General features: G+C 36.3%; 4 protein-coding genes and 1 long non-coding RNA gene across 8 annotated transcripts; 4 read left to right on the top strand and 1 right to left on the bottom strand.

Moving 5' to 3' along the window:
* Positions 1 to 504: 504 nt before the first annotated feature.
* On the top strand, positions 505 to 3223 carry SKIP2 (SKP1/ASK1-interacting protein 2). Its single transcript, NM_126125.3, has one exon. It carries the CDS (start codon positions 1148 to 1150, stop codon positions 2729 to 2731), a length of 1584 nt encoding a protein of 527 aa, NP_569047.1. The 5' UTR covers positions 505 to 1147; the 3' UTR covers positions 2732 to 3223.
* Positions 3224 to 4561: 1338 nt separating this feature from the next.
* On the top strand, positions 4562 to 5258 carry AT5G67245 (uncharacterized protein). Its single transcript, NM_203277.2, has one exon. It carries the CDS (start codon positions 4747 to 4749, stop codon positions 4930 to 4932), a length of 186 nt encoding a protein of 61 aa, NP_975006.1. The 5' UTR covers positions 4562 to 4746; the 3' UTR covers positions 4933 to 5258.
* Positions 5259 to 6089: 831 nt separating this feature from the next.
* On the top strand, positions 6090 to 10172 carry SDN3 (small RNA degrading nuclease 3; the record flags this gene model as incomplete). 4 transcript variants are annotated; one of them, NM_126124.4, is made up of 15 exons in its annotated part: positions 6090 to 6342; positions 6456 to 6638; positions 6712 to 6801; positions 6890 to 6958; positions 7049 to 7192; positions 7280 to 7466; positions 7551 to 7651; positions 7755 to 7886; positions 7990 to 8130; positions 8234 to 8332; positions 8423 to 8737; positions 8826 to 8927; positions 9020 to 9334; positions 9427 to 9528; positions 9619 to 10172. In NM_126124.4, the coding sequence occupies exons 1-15, from the start codon at positions 6310 to 6312 to the stop codon at positions 9952 to 9954; spliced, it is 2349 nt and encodes a 782-aa protein (NP_201525.2). In that variant the 5' UTR covers positions 6090 to 6309. The 4 variants fall into 4 exon arrangements, with proteins under 4 accessions (NP_201525.2, NP_001331564.1, NP_001318895.1 ...); NM_001345818.1 differs by lacking the exon at positions 8826 to 8927 and having other exon boundaries at positions 6178 to 6342; positions 8423 to 8638; positions 9236 to 9334; positions 9619 to 9954; NM_001345817.1 differs by lacking the exon at positions 8826 to 8927 and having other exon boundaries at positions 6202 to 6342; positions 8423 to 8638; positions 9236 to 9528; positions 9619 to 9983.
* On the bottom strand, positions 10080 to 11976 carry IRX14-L (Nucleotide-diphospho-sugar transferases superfamily protein). The gene is made up of 3 exons (NM_126123.5): positions 11190 to 11976; positions 10526 to 11092; positions 10080 to 10425 (listed from the first exon to the last, which is right to left on the bottom strand). Exons 1-3 carry the CDS (start codon positions 11900 to 11902, stop codon positions 10227 to 10229), a joined length of 1479 nt encoding a protein of 492 aa, NP_201524.1. The 5' UTR covers positions 11903 to 11976; the 3' UTR covers positions 10080 to 10226.
* On the top strand, positions 11552 to 11954 carry AT5G09845. The gene has a single exon (NR_143241.1). It is a non-coding gene; the product is annotated as an other RNA (long non-coding RNA).
* Positions 11977 to 12082: the final 106 nt, after the last annotated feature.

Genomic DNA, 12082 nt, shown 5'->3' with positions numbered 1-12082 from the left:
ACTTAATCATGATTTATATAAATGTTGTATGGAATTTAAATTTATAATTAAAAAGCCGTGTCAGGATCTATCAAAAAAATAACCGAAACATGGATTAGCAATTGATCATAAGATCTGGAGTCAAACATGGAAAGAGTTGTACTACTGTTTGGTTTAAGCATTATCATTGTGTTTTCGGTTGGAGAAAAAGGAACAAACCCCATTTAAATGTGGCACTTTCTTTTCTAAGTGTTTTTGTAATAATACTGTCGTAAAAAAAAAAGAAAAAAAAAAGTAATAATACTCAATTTTTTTCCTATTTATTTATTCGATTTATACGTTTTGGCCCATAAAACTTAGATATGGGCTTTTCATTAATATTCGGATCCAAAAAAATATTGTTATTATGGGCTTTTAAGTAAAAGCAAGTTAATAATTTTAATTTGATACACAAGACGGTCCAATGAAAAAGGTCAGATATTATCATTATCTATTATGATGCTATTTTTTCCCTACATTATCATCAAATTGGTAGATAAGGTGCATTAATGTTCATCAATATATATTAAATGAAAGATATATTATGCCATCAAACATTTAAGAACCAACAAAAACATATTAAAAACCAAGCATATGCGTAATGCGTAGATTCTTTCAACTGGTGGGGAATTAATTTAAATCTGTCTCAAACGTAACTGCTATTAATCTTTTTCAAACTTTAAATCTAATACTACTAAAAAAACAATTAATAGTAGTCATTAGCATACGAAAACAAAAGTTAAGTAGTGTCTTGAGAACGTGAAGTTTGACCGTTGAACACGAGAAGTAATGATGGTCGCAGAAGAAGAGCGTGACGAGAGGTTATAAATAAAGAGCAAAAAAACAAAAAAGTTAACAAAGTCGAAGTAATCAACGATCACGATTAGCTCAACACTTATTTTAAGATCTGACGGTTGAAAAGAAAGTGAATAAAGCGCGTGCGAGTCTGAGTTGGGTCGAGCGTGTCGACTACGATTATGACACGTGTTCCCTTATTTGACGGGATGAGCCGTTACTGTGTGTACTTTATAATTCCTCAAACCAAAAAAACAACAAAAAATAAAATAAAGGGAAAAAAAAAAAATTGGAGAGGAAGAGAAAGGAGGAAATCGAAACCATTCGGTTGGTGATGGGCCAAGCGCCGTCGTCTACGGCGGAATCGAACGGACGAGAGTTAGATTTGAGGTTATGGTCTCCGGTGATTGTTGCTGGAGGTGAATCGATGGCTGTGGGGAATGTTGTGGATCGGGATTTCACCGGAGATCTGCCGGATGAGTGTTTAGCTCATGTGTTTCAGTTTCTTGGAGCTGGAGATCGGAAGCGATGCTCTCTTGTTTGTAAACGGTGGTTGCTCGTCGACGGTCAGAGTCGTCATCGGTTATCTCTAGATGCTAAGGATGAGATCTCCTCTTTCCTTACCTCTATGTTCAATCGATTCGATTCGGTGACGAAGCTTGCTCTCCGATGTGATCGGAAGTCTGTTAGCTTGAGCGATGAAGCTTTGGCTATGATCTCTGTTCGTTGTTTGAATCTGACTCGTGTTAAGCTTCGTGGTTGTCGCGAGATTACGGATCTGGGAATGGAAGACTTCGCTAAGAATTGTAAAAATCTTAAGAAGCTATCTGTTGGATCTTGCAATTTCGGAGCTAAAGGCGTGAACGCGATGCTCGAACATTGTAAGCTTCTGGAGGAATTGTCGGTGAAGCGACTTCGAGGAATTCATGAAGCAGCTGAGTTGATTCACCTACCTGATGATGCTTCATCTTCTTCGCTCAGGTCTATTTGCTTGAAGGAGCTCGTTAATGGCCAGGTATTTGAACCGTTGCTTGCTACTACAAGAACACTGAAAACACTGAAAATCATTCGTTGTTTGGGTGATTGGGATAAAGTTCTTCAGATGATTGCAAATGGTAAGAGTTCTTTAAGTGAAATTCACTTAGAGAGGCTCCAAGTTAGTGACATTGGGCTATCTGCGATATCTAAATGCTCAAATGTTGAGACATTGCATATAGTGAAAACTCCAGAATGTTCAAACTTTGGTCTGATTTATGTAGCTGAGAGATGTAAGCTGCTGAGGAAGCTTCATATTGATGGTTGGAGGACTAATAGGATAGGTGATGAAGGTTTACTTTCTGTAGCCAAACACTGTTTAAACTTGCAAGAACTTGTGCTGATTGGTGTTAATGCAACACATATGAGTTTAGCAGCCATTGCTTCAAACTGTGAGAAACTCGAACGGTTAGCACTTTGCGGAAGTGGAACAATAGGCGATACAGAGATTGCTTGCATCGCTAGGAAATGTGGAGCATTGAGGAAATTCTGTATTAAAGGATGTCCTGTTTCGGATCGAGGGATTGAGGCGCTCGCTGTTGGTTGTCCTAATCTGGTTAAATTGAAGGTGAAGAAATGTAAAGTTGTGACTGGAGAGATTGGAGATTGGCTGCGTGAACAAAGGAGGACACTAGTGGTGAGTATGGATGGTGATGAAACCGAAGCAGTGGTGGTGGTGGATGGTGAGGTTGAAACCGTTGTGGAGGAGCCAAGGGTGGCTCAAGCAGGTGGAATTGTGGCAGAGATTGGTTCAAGTAATGGTGGTGGAGGAAGTAGATTAGCGATGATTAGGTCAAAGTTAGGGTTTCTTGCTGGAAGAAACTTGGTAACTTGCACATTCAGAAGATGGTCTCACAATGATAATGCTAGTAGTTCTACTTGATCAGCTATAACTATGAAAGCGGTAATTGTCAAAAAAAAAATCTTTTTAAGAGAAATTTCTATCTGTATTTTGTAATCCTCGTTCGTTTTCATGTGTGCAAGACTTGTTGATTAGAAAAGTCATTACAATGGAGACCATTTATTGTATTGACTATTGATTTGGTGTCATATTTGTTTTCTCTGTTTGGAATCTCAACATTAGTCATTTGATGGGAATGAATTGTCATTTTTTTTTACTTATAGTTACAATGTAGCTGTGTTGGTAAGGTTTGCAAAGGTTTTGTTTCTTAAGAAACTATTTTGGTAAAAATGATTTTGAAGACAAGTTTAAACGGTCCAAACAGTCTCTGTTTTATCCATTCAAAGGTTCTAAACCATTATGTCATACACTCTTTGTTTCAAACGTTATTAAAAATGAGTTAAAACTGTGAAATCTATATTACGTGAAAATATTGTCAAATTTCAAACACTACAAAGTTTACGGACCAATTAAAGACGGGATACCGAGGCGCGATTAGTTTTCAACGTTTTTAAATTTAACAATTAAACTATTTTTTTAAAAGTAATAGTGAAATTAATTTAAGTTAAAAATTATTAATTATTTTCTTAAAGTTCTAAGTTTAAAACCTTTTAGTGAAAATTATTATTATTTAAAAAAATGAGTTTAAGTGTCAAATCTTATATTACGAGAAAACATTGCCTAACTCCGAACACCGCAAAACTTACAGAACAATTAAGGATGGGAAGCCTAGGCGCGATTAGTTTCCAACGTTTTTAAATTTTAACATTTGAACTAATTTTAAAAGTAATAATGAAATTAACATGGTTTTAGTTAAAACTAAATAATTATTTTCTTAAAGTTTTTAGTGAAAATCATTATTATTTTTTTAAATGAGTTTAAGTGTCAAATCTATATTACGTGAAAACATTGCCAAACTTCGAACACCGCAAGACTTACGGACCAATTAAGGACGGGATGCCTAGGCGCGGTTAGTTTCCGACGTTTTTAAATTTTAACACTTGAACTAATTTTTAAAAGTAATAATGAAATTAACATGGTCTTAGTTCAAAATTATTAATTATGTACTTAAAGTTTAAGTTTTATTTTTTTTTGTGATTTTTATTTTATTTTTTAAAATGAGTTTAAGTGTCAAATCTATATTACGTGAAAATATTGCCAAACTTCAAATACTGTAAGACTTACAAACCAAATAAAGGACGGGATGCCCAGACGCGGTTAGTTTCCGACGTTTTTAAATTTAAACACTTGAACTAATTTTTAAAAGTAATAATGAAATTAACATGGTCTTAGTTCAAAATTATTAATTATGTAGTTAAAGTTTAAGTTTTAATTTTTTTTTGTGATTTTTTATTTTATTTTTTAAAATGAGTTTAAGTGTCAAAACTATATTACGTGAAAATATTTCCAAACTTTAAATACTGTAAGACTTACAAACCAAATAAAGGATGAGATGCATATTAAACTAATTTTTAATAGTAATAGTGAAATTAAGATGATTTTAGTTAAAAATTATTAACTATTTTCTTTAAGTTGAAGTTTTAATTATTTTTTTAGTGAAAATCATTATTATTTCTTCAAAATGAGTTTAAGTGTCAAATCAATATTACGTGAAAACATTGCCGAACTTCGAACACCGCATGACTTACGGACCAATTAAGGACGGGATGCCTAGGCACGGTTAATTTCCGACGTTTTAAAAATTTAACACTTAAACTAATTTTTAATAAATAATAATGAAATTAACATGGTTTTATATAGTAAGTTTTATTTCTCTAAATGTATTAGTGAAAGATTTAAACTATTTAATTATAGTTTTACTAAAAAGATTTTTTAAAAAAAGAATGAATAAAGAAATACCTGGTTGGATTTGGTAGCAAAGAAAGGGCCCATATAAAAAAGCCCACCAGCGTGAGCCCACCTTGCGTCGTTGTTGGAAACTCGTCTGAAATTCTCCGTCTTCTTCATTCGTAATCTGAGAAGCTTCTTTGTCTTTGATGATTGGTTTCTTCCTCCAGCATCGTCGTCAATGGAAACGAGAATCCTTTGATCTCTCCTCTCAGTCGTCTCTCTCTGTCGCCATCTCCGCCGTCGGGCTATGGTCGTCGTCAATGGAAACGAGAATTCGAAGCCCACCGTGTCGTACTCTGAGAAGTTTCTTTTCGTCTTTGATCAAAAGTTGATCGTCTCTCATCTCTTTGTCTCTCGTAGTTGGATTCTTTGATTGGGGGTTTTCTTTCTCGTAGATGGATTCTTTGATTGGGATTTCTTCCTCATGTTAGAAGAAGAAGAAGAAGAAGAAGAAGAAGAAGAAGAAGAAGAAGAAGAGCGTGATATATATTTATAAGCAAACAAGGTTCTCTTGGGTTATTTCCTTTTTTCTTAAACAGAGTATCTTTGCTTCACTAAATGATGATTTGATATTAATCTACCCGTTGGGATTTTTCACTATTTCTAATAATAAGAGATCTAAATTAGATCCGATTTCCATTTACTAATTTCAATCTAACCAATAAGGAAATTTCGATTGGTTGTTTCCTTTTTTCGATGACTTTGGTTTGTTTTCCATTCGTTGATATAACGTTTACAAAGACTCATCTTTTTTTTGCTCACAAAATTTAATATCAAAAGATAAGGAGAACTTGGTGAATGATGACCAATTAATAAGGTGGAGATTTTTCAACTCCATTACTAGTTTTATTCTAATTGGTTTGTATACAAAACAGATATGTTGTGGTGGTTACTTCAAGCAATCTTGGTTTGTGGAGCAGAAGCCAGATTCTACAGGACACTTCGTTGATATCATCAGGCTACCAATGCTGGCAAAAGTGTTTTTGGTAAAACTGATAATGCAGTGCAAGGATTGGCATTGCTTCTTCTTATATGAGAGATTCTGTGAGCGTGTGTGGCATTTGATGTATCATGTTGTTAAGAGTGTTTTTGTTTGGTTATGTTCTTTTGTTGGTCTATATGTAAATCACAAAAAGAAACAGATACATAGTTACAACTTGTACAAGTAAGCAACAGAAACAACAATTAATGAGGAGGTCATCGAATGCATCGATACCTTGAACACATAAATTTTTAGGAACATATGATGAGATCTCAGCCAAAAGGGGTTTCAATACACTCTAAAATATCATACATTACAAATTTTACTTAATATTGAACCAACAAAATAAACATTTCAGAATTGAGAAAAAATAGTAAAGACATAGATTTTGTTCTAGATGAATCAGAGATAAATACACTAGGAGTGGTCTCAAAGACTTCTTCAATGTGTTAAACGGACCAATGAGGAGGCTTATATTAGCAATAAACCTTCAAACCAAAAACATTAGTAAAATTAAAAATCTGAAATTTTATCAAACAAAGTAAGATTAAATAGGAGGACAAAACAGTAATTAAAACATAAGCTTCCCGAACTAAAATTATTAAACAAGAAATAAAAAAGAATAAAACCCTAAATTTCGATTGTCCGTCTTCCCCAACTCTCCTTTCTCCAACTCGCCGCCTCTTTCAACTCACAGAACCACCGTCCGTCAAAAAAACTCTTGGTAATGGAGCATAAACTAGCCACTGCTGAGAAAAAAGTAAGTCTCTTTCGTTATCGTACCACACTAGATATTTCTCAGCTAAAAAACTCTCATTCTCTTCAAATTCTGACTTTGGTGAATTCTAATTTGTCATGGGATTTTGATTTTAGTTGCTAGTAGACCTAGTCAAGCTAGTACAGAAACGAGGTTTGGAAGGCGAGAACGGAGGATGGAAGGAATTTCTAAATGTTTACGACAAAAAATTAGGATCGAGTTTGAGTGATCCTGCGAGACGTTCCAATGATGTTTTGGTTGCTTTTCTTTTGACATTTAAAAAGAAAGAAGATTTGCAGGTAACTATCACAACTTAACACTTACAATGACAACTTATTATTCTTAGTTCTTACCATTTTATTCTTGCTTCAGCTAATAGCTAGGGTTATGCAATGTGGTGCTAATCGTGAACTAATTGAGAAATTCAAGCAAGAGACTCCGGATAAAGAGACTCCTGAGCAGGTGGAGAACATTTTTCAGGATTTCTAATTATAAAAGGTTTTGGTTGTTTTAAGCAAATTGGTTCATAACTATGTTGTTGGCAGTGCAGAGGCTAGTTCGATTGACTATTACTCATGACGATTATCCTGGAAACTATACGTTCCCTTCCTACGCTGAGGTTTGTGTTTCTGTCAAATTGATATTAGCTTTTCCCTCTCTTGCTCCTGCATATGAGATTATCAAAAACTTTTTCTGTATTGCTAAACAGGATTGGTATGTAACTGAGCTTGGAAAGAAGAAGTCGAAAGTGATTAAATCTACTAGAATGCTTTCTATTGATTGTGAGATGGTTACCTGTGAAGATGGGAGCCAGGCTTTAGTTAGAGTTGGCGCTGTGGACCGTGACTTAAAGGTCTGTAGCTCTAGACCATTCAATCTGATGTTCATCTGTGATCGGGCATTGTAACCATGTTGTTTTTATCTGATGTTCTTCAATTAGGTGGTTCTTGACAAATTTGTGAAACCGGACAAACCAGTTATTGACTATAAGACGGATATTACTGGAGTTACTGCTGAGGATCTTGAGAGAGCTACTCTTTCTGTTGCAGATATTCAAAAAAAATTGCGTAGGTTTCTTTCTGTGGGAACTATTTTGGTAGGTCATGGTTTGCATAATGATCTTCAAGGTTAGCAAAAAGCTGTAATTCGTCTTTATGTGTTTTGAGATATTATTAAATTTCGATTGTGCTTACGACTTACTTTGATCACAGTGTTGAGGATAGATCATGCGAGAGTAATAGATACTTCATATGTATTTGAGTTTGTCGATGCACCAAAGACTCAAAGACCTTCTTTGAATAATCTATGCAAGGCAAGCATGCTTTGCTTTTATTATTCTCTGCTCGTTGTGAAATTCAGAATCCTGAATATGTATATGATTGATAAATCATTTTGTGTATTTCTTGTTTCTCCAGTCTGTTTTAGGTCAAGAAGTGCGAATGGACGGTGCTGCTCACAATTGTGTTCATGACGCAGCAGCTGCCATGAAACTTGTACTTGCTGCTGTAGAAAAAGGAGCAGCCACTTTAATTCAACCAACTGAAGAAGTAAGGCAAATTTTTACAATTCATACTAAGTTCCAAAAACAATGTGTATATATATTTATAGTCTTCTGAAACCTATACAAAATTATCTGCAAATCAATATTAGATGATGGTGGCTGAAAAGAGAAGACAGGAGGCAAGACAGGAGGCTGGTAAGGCACAGCTCTTCCTTCATAAAATCCCTCACGATGTTCCATCTGAAGAGTTACATGGAGTTCTTAGCGGGAATTTCACACTTGTTGTTAAGGTAGTATTATAAATGCGAACTTATAATACGAACATTATAATCTGTTATACTCTCTTTTATCTCTCTCACGGTGATCATGTGTTTGTGATTTGTTTTTGGGCAGCCACCAAAAACAGGAGGTTATTCTACTGCAGTCGTTGATTTTAGTAGTCCGGAAGAAGCAAATGAAGCATTTGAAAATGTTGAAGGAGACGTAGCTAAGGTATTTAGGATCATCTCTCTGGTTATTTCAGGATCTGAATCTATCTTAAAAAAATAGATATAACAAGTTTCTATTGTCTTTTTCTTTCAGGATAAATCGGGTTTGCCACAAAAAAAGGCTGTGTTGAAGCTGAGTTCTGGATTAGCAGTTAGTTTATTCGTTCGTAAAATGGTTCAAGATGATTCTCCGTGTGAAATCTCTACCTCCGAGAGAGCTCGTGCAGAGGAGAACAATGTGAGTTCTAAGAGACAGAAGACGGAAGATGAAACTGAGGAGACCAAAGAAGCAACTGTAAACCAAAGAGAGGCTGATAAGACAAAGCTTTTCCTTCATAAAATCCCACACGATGTTCCATCTCAAGAGTTACATGGAGTTCTTAACGGGGATTTCACACTCGATGTTAAGGTAATATTAGATATCGAACATTCTAATCTTTATACTCTCTTTTTTCTCTATCACGAGGTTCATGTGTTTGTGATTTGTTTTTGGGCAGCCACCAAAAAGAAAAGGAGGTTACTACAATGCAGTCGTTGATTTTAATAGTCCAGAAGAAGCAAATGAAGCATTTGAAAATGTGGAAGGAGACGTAGTTAAGGTATTTAGGATCATCTCTCTGGTTTTTATCAGGATCTGAAACTATCGTTAGAAAATTTGATATAACAAGTTTCTGTTGTCTTTTTCTTGCAGGATAAGACGGGTTTGCCACAAAAAATGGTTGTATTCAAGCTGAGTTCTGGATCAGGAGTTAGTTTATATGTTCGTAAAATGGTTCATGATGATTCTCCGGGTGAAATCTCTACAACCAAGAGAGCTCGAACAGAGGAGAGCAATATGAGTTCTAAGAGACAGAAGACAGAAGATGAATCTGAGGAGACCAAAGAAGCAAATGCAAAGCAAAGAGAGGCTGATAAGACAAAGCTCCTCCTTCATAAAATCCCTCTCAATGTCCCGTCTCAAGAGTTAAAAGTAGTTATTACCGGGCAGTTCACACTTGAAGTTATGGTAATATCATAAATCCAAACATCCTAATCTTTATACTCATTTTTTTTTTCTCTCTCGCGAGGATCATGTTTTTGTGATTTGTTTTTGGGCAGCCACCCAAAAGAAAAGGACGTTATTACAATGCAGTTGTTACTTTTAATAGTCCAGAAGAAGCAAATAAAGCATTTGAAAAAGTTAAAGGAGAAGCAGTTAAGGTATTTAGAATCATCTCTGTGGTCATTTCAGGACCTGAAACTATCTAAAGAAAATCGATATAATAAGCATCTGTTGTCTTTTTCTTTCAGGAGAAAGGTGGTTTGGCACAAAAAATGGTTGCGTTTAAGCTGAGTTCAGGATCAGGAGCTTGTTTATACGTTCGTAAAATGGTTCAAGATGAATCTGAGGAGACCAAAGAGGCAAATGCAAACCATTGTGAGGATGATCATTTAAAAGAAATGGAAGAACTGAAGGAAAAACTCAAAGCTATGGAGTTCGCAATCAGCTGCGAAGGTCATTCAAAAGAAATTGAAGAACTGAAGCAGAAGCTCAATGCCAAGGAACATCAGATACAGGCTCAGGATAAGATTATAGCCAACCTCAAAATGAAACTGGAGAAGAAACAGTCAAAGTCTCGGTCATGATTTAACAGAAATCAACCATGGCTCAAGTTAGGGAGTTCACTGCACCTGTTTTTGTTGTCTGAAATTTTTGCTGTTTTAAGGTTAAGAGAAGTCAGGAGACTATGTTGTCTTCCAAGTTTTGTTTTAGAGCTAAGTATCGATTTGAAGAACTTAAAACATCTCATATGATTTTTGTACTGTATACAATGAAGCTAATGCACACAAAACAATTTTCCGATATTTACGGTGAAAAAGAATATGAAATGAAACTCGATCTATCTATAGAAGCTTCTTCAGCTAGTTGCTGACACTTTGACACCATCGAAAGCTTTAGGTTCTTGTTTCTCCTTATAGCTCTTGCTCTTCGACACTCTTGGCTTAGAGTTGCTTTTTGCCTCTTTGATCGCCGCCGCTGGGAGCTCTGAGGAAGAGTCTGGCCAGGGTGTCCGCTTTGATGGCACTGTGATTTCTAAAGGTGACTTTATGATCCAGCTGCGTTCATACAATACAAGTTAGAAGACTGCAACTCAGCAAGTGATAATGTGATGAGAAATTTGCTTTCCATCAGAGAGAATGATTAAAGAAAACTAACCCAGGTGGGAATTTGCTATCAGCTCGAGCTTCAACTCGAAGCCACCAAAGCAAGACACGACGGCCACAGCTTCCAAGTGGCTCCACCATGGAAGGATCCTTCACCAAAGACAAAGGACTCTCAATTTCCGCATAACCATCATCCAACAAGCTGAGATCTTTAACCCATGCTGGTTTATCATCTAAAGATTCCTTCCAGAGCAATCTAGAATTCAACACAAACCCTGACCATTCCATCTTACTAGGCATCACAGGCGCTTTCTCATCGATATACACTGCAGTCTTCTTGGCATAAGGCTGTGTGTTGAAAATGTGCCAACCCACTAATTTCTCAGAGGAATTACAACTAGGACCTTGGATTGGCATTGAAGGTTTCTCTTTGTTCTTCCCTTGTTCATTCTTCAAGATCGATGATAATTCATCTGCATTACCAGAATGAGCAAGTATACCAACAGATAGAGCACCAAACCATTTCACAGTTTGAATCTCATCAAAAAGCTCCATACTATGCATATTGCTATCATCAGCAAACATAACAATCCCATCTAACTTCTTCTCTCTCACAACTCTGATGAGCAAACATCAACACAAGAACAATAAATTTCAAGTCAAATAAGAATCAATCAATCAAAACAGCAAAACAAAATGTGAATCAAAGATTTAACCTCAAGGCGTGAAGTCTCATTTTGGTCTCCAATTTGTGACGATCTTCCCATGTATTAGGCATTTTCTGATCGAATCCTAAGTGAATCGTCTTTAATCCTGATTTTGCGATAAACGAAGCAGTCTCGTTAGTGATTCCACCAGCTTCCACAACGATCCAAACCAAATCGTACGGAACAAGCATAAGCGAGTGCATAACTCCGGTCAAATGAAGCGCCTGAAAAGTCCGTACATAAGTCGGCGTCACCACAATCACAGTCCTAGGGCTCCTCACACCGTACATCGATTTCTGCTCTTTCTGTACTCTCACAAGCAACTGATGAGCTCTCAATACCTCAATCGGATTCGGGTGAGGCCATGGACGGATCCGGATCCCGTGTCTTCCAACCACCACTCGAGAGTTCTTCTTCACCGTGCTGTTAGTCGCTGTTTCCAGAGGTTTTAGCCGGAGAAGCTGGCTTACACCGCCGTTTCCGGCAAAGAGAAATGGCGTTGTGTATAGATTGGTGACGGAAGTCGAGAAAAGGAAGAAGAGTACTAAATGGCTGAATCGGAACCCTAGAATCAAGCTGATCAAGCAGCAGAGACCATGAATCACGAACCAAAACACAGACGACGGAGATTTGCCATCGAATGATGGATCCAACGACGGCGATGATCTGAAACTACTTCCTCGACGGTTCCAATAGCTCAATCGAAACACAGAGAGCTTCATCGTCTTCTTCTTCTTCCTTCTTCTCAACAGTGAGCGAACGAAACCATAAAAGAGGGAAAAAAATGTCTGTTAAGATAAATTAATTACTTAACAATTACGGTTTAATAAATAATTTAATATGGTTACCACCCTTCTGCTGGTACAACGGACATATTGGAAATCGAAAAGAAATAGCGTTAG

This window comes from Arabidopsis thaliana, chromosome 5, assembly GCF_000001735.4.
Source record: "Arabidopsis thaliana chromosome 5, partial sequence".
In the NCBI taxonomy this organism is placed as follows: Eukaryota; Viridiplantae; Streptophyta; class Magnoliopsida; order Brassicales; family Brassicaceae; genus Arabidopsis; species Arabidopsis thaliana.
This window is presented reverse-complemented; position numbering and strand designations above follow the sequence as displayed.

Excerpts from the sequence above, each read along its gene's own strand:
- SKIP2 (NM_126125.3), top strand. The coding sequence starts at position 1,148 with ATGGGCCAAGCGCCGTCGTCTACGGCGGAATCGAACGGACGAGAGTTA.
- AT5G67245 (NM_203277.2), top strand. The coding sequence starts at position 4,747 with ATGATTGGTTTCTTCCTCCAGCATCGTCGTCAATGGAAACGAGAATCC.
- IRX14-L (NM_126123.5), bottom strand. The coding sequence starts at position 11,902 with ATGAAGCTCTCTGTGTTTCGATTGAGCTATTGGAACCGTCGAGGAAGT. Across the intron at positions 11,093-11,189 it reads ATGAGACTTCACGCCTTGAG|AGTTGTGAGAGAGAAGAAGT; the intron begins GTTAAATCTTTG and ends TTTGCTCATCAG. Across the intron at positions 10,426-10,525 it reads GATAGCAAATTCCCACCTGG|CTGGATCATAAAGTCACCTT; the intron begins GTTAGTTTTCTT and ends GTATGAACGCAG.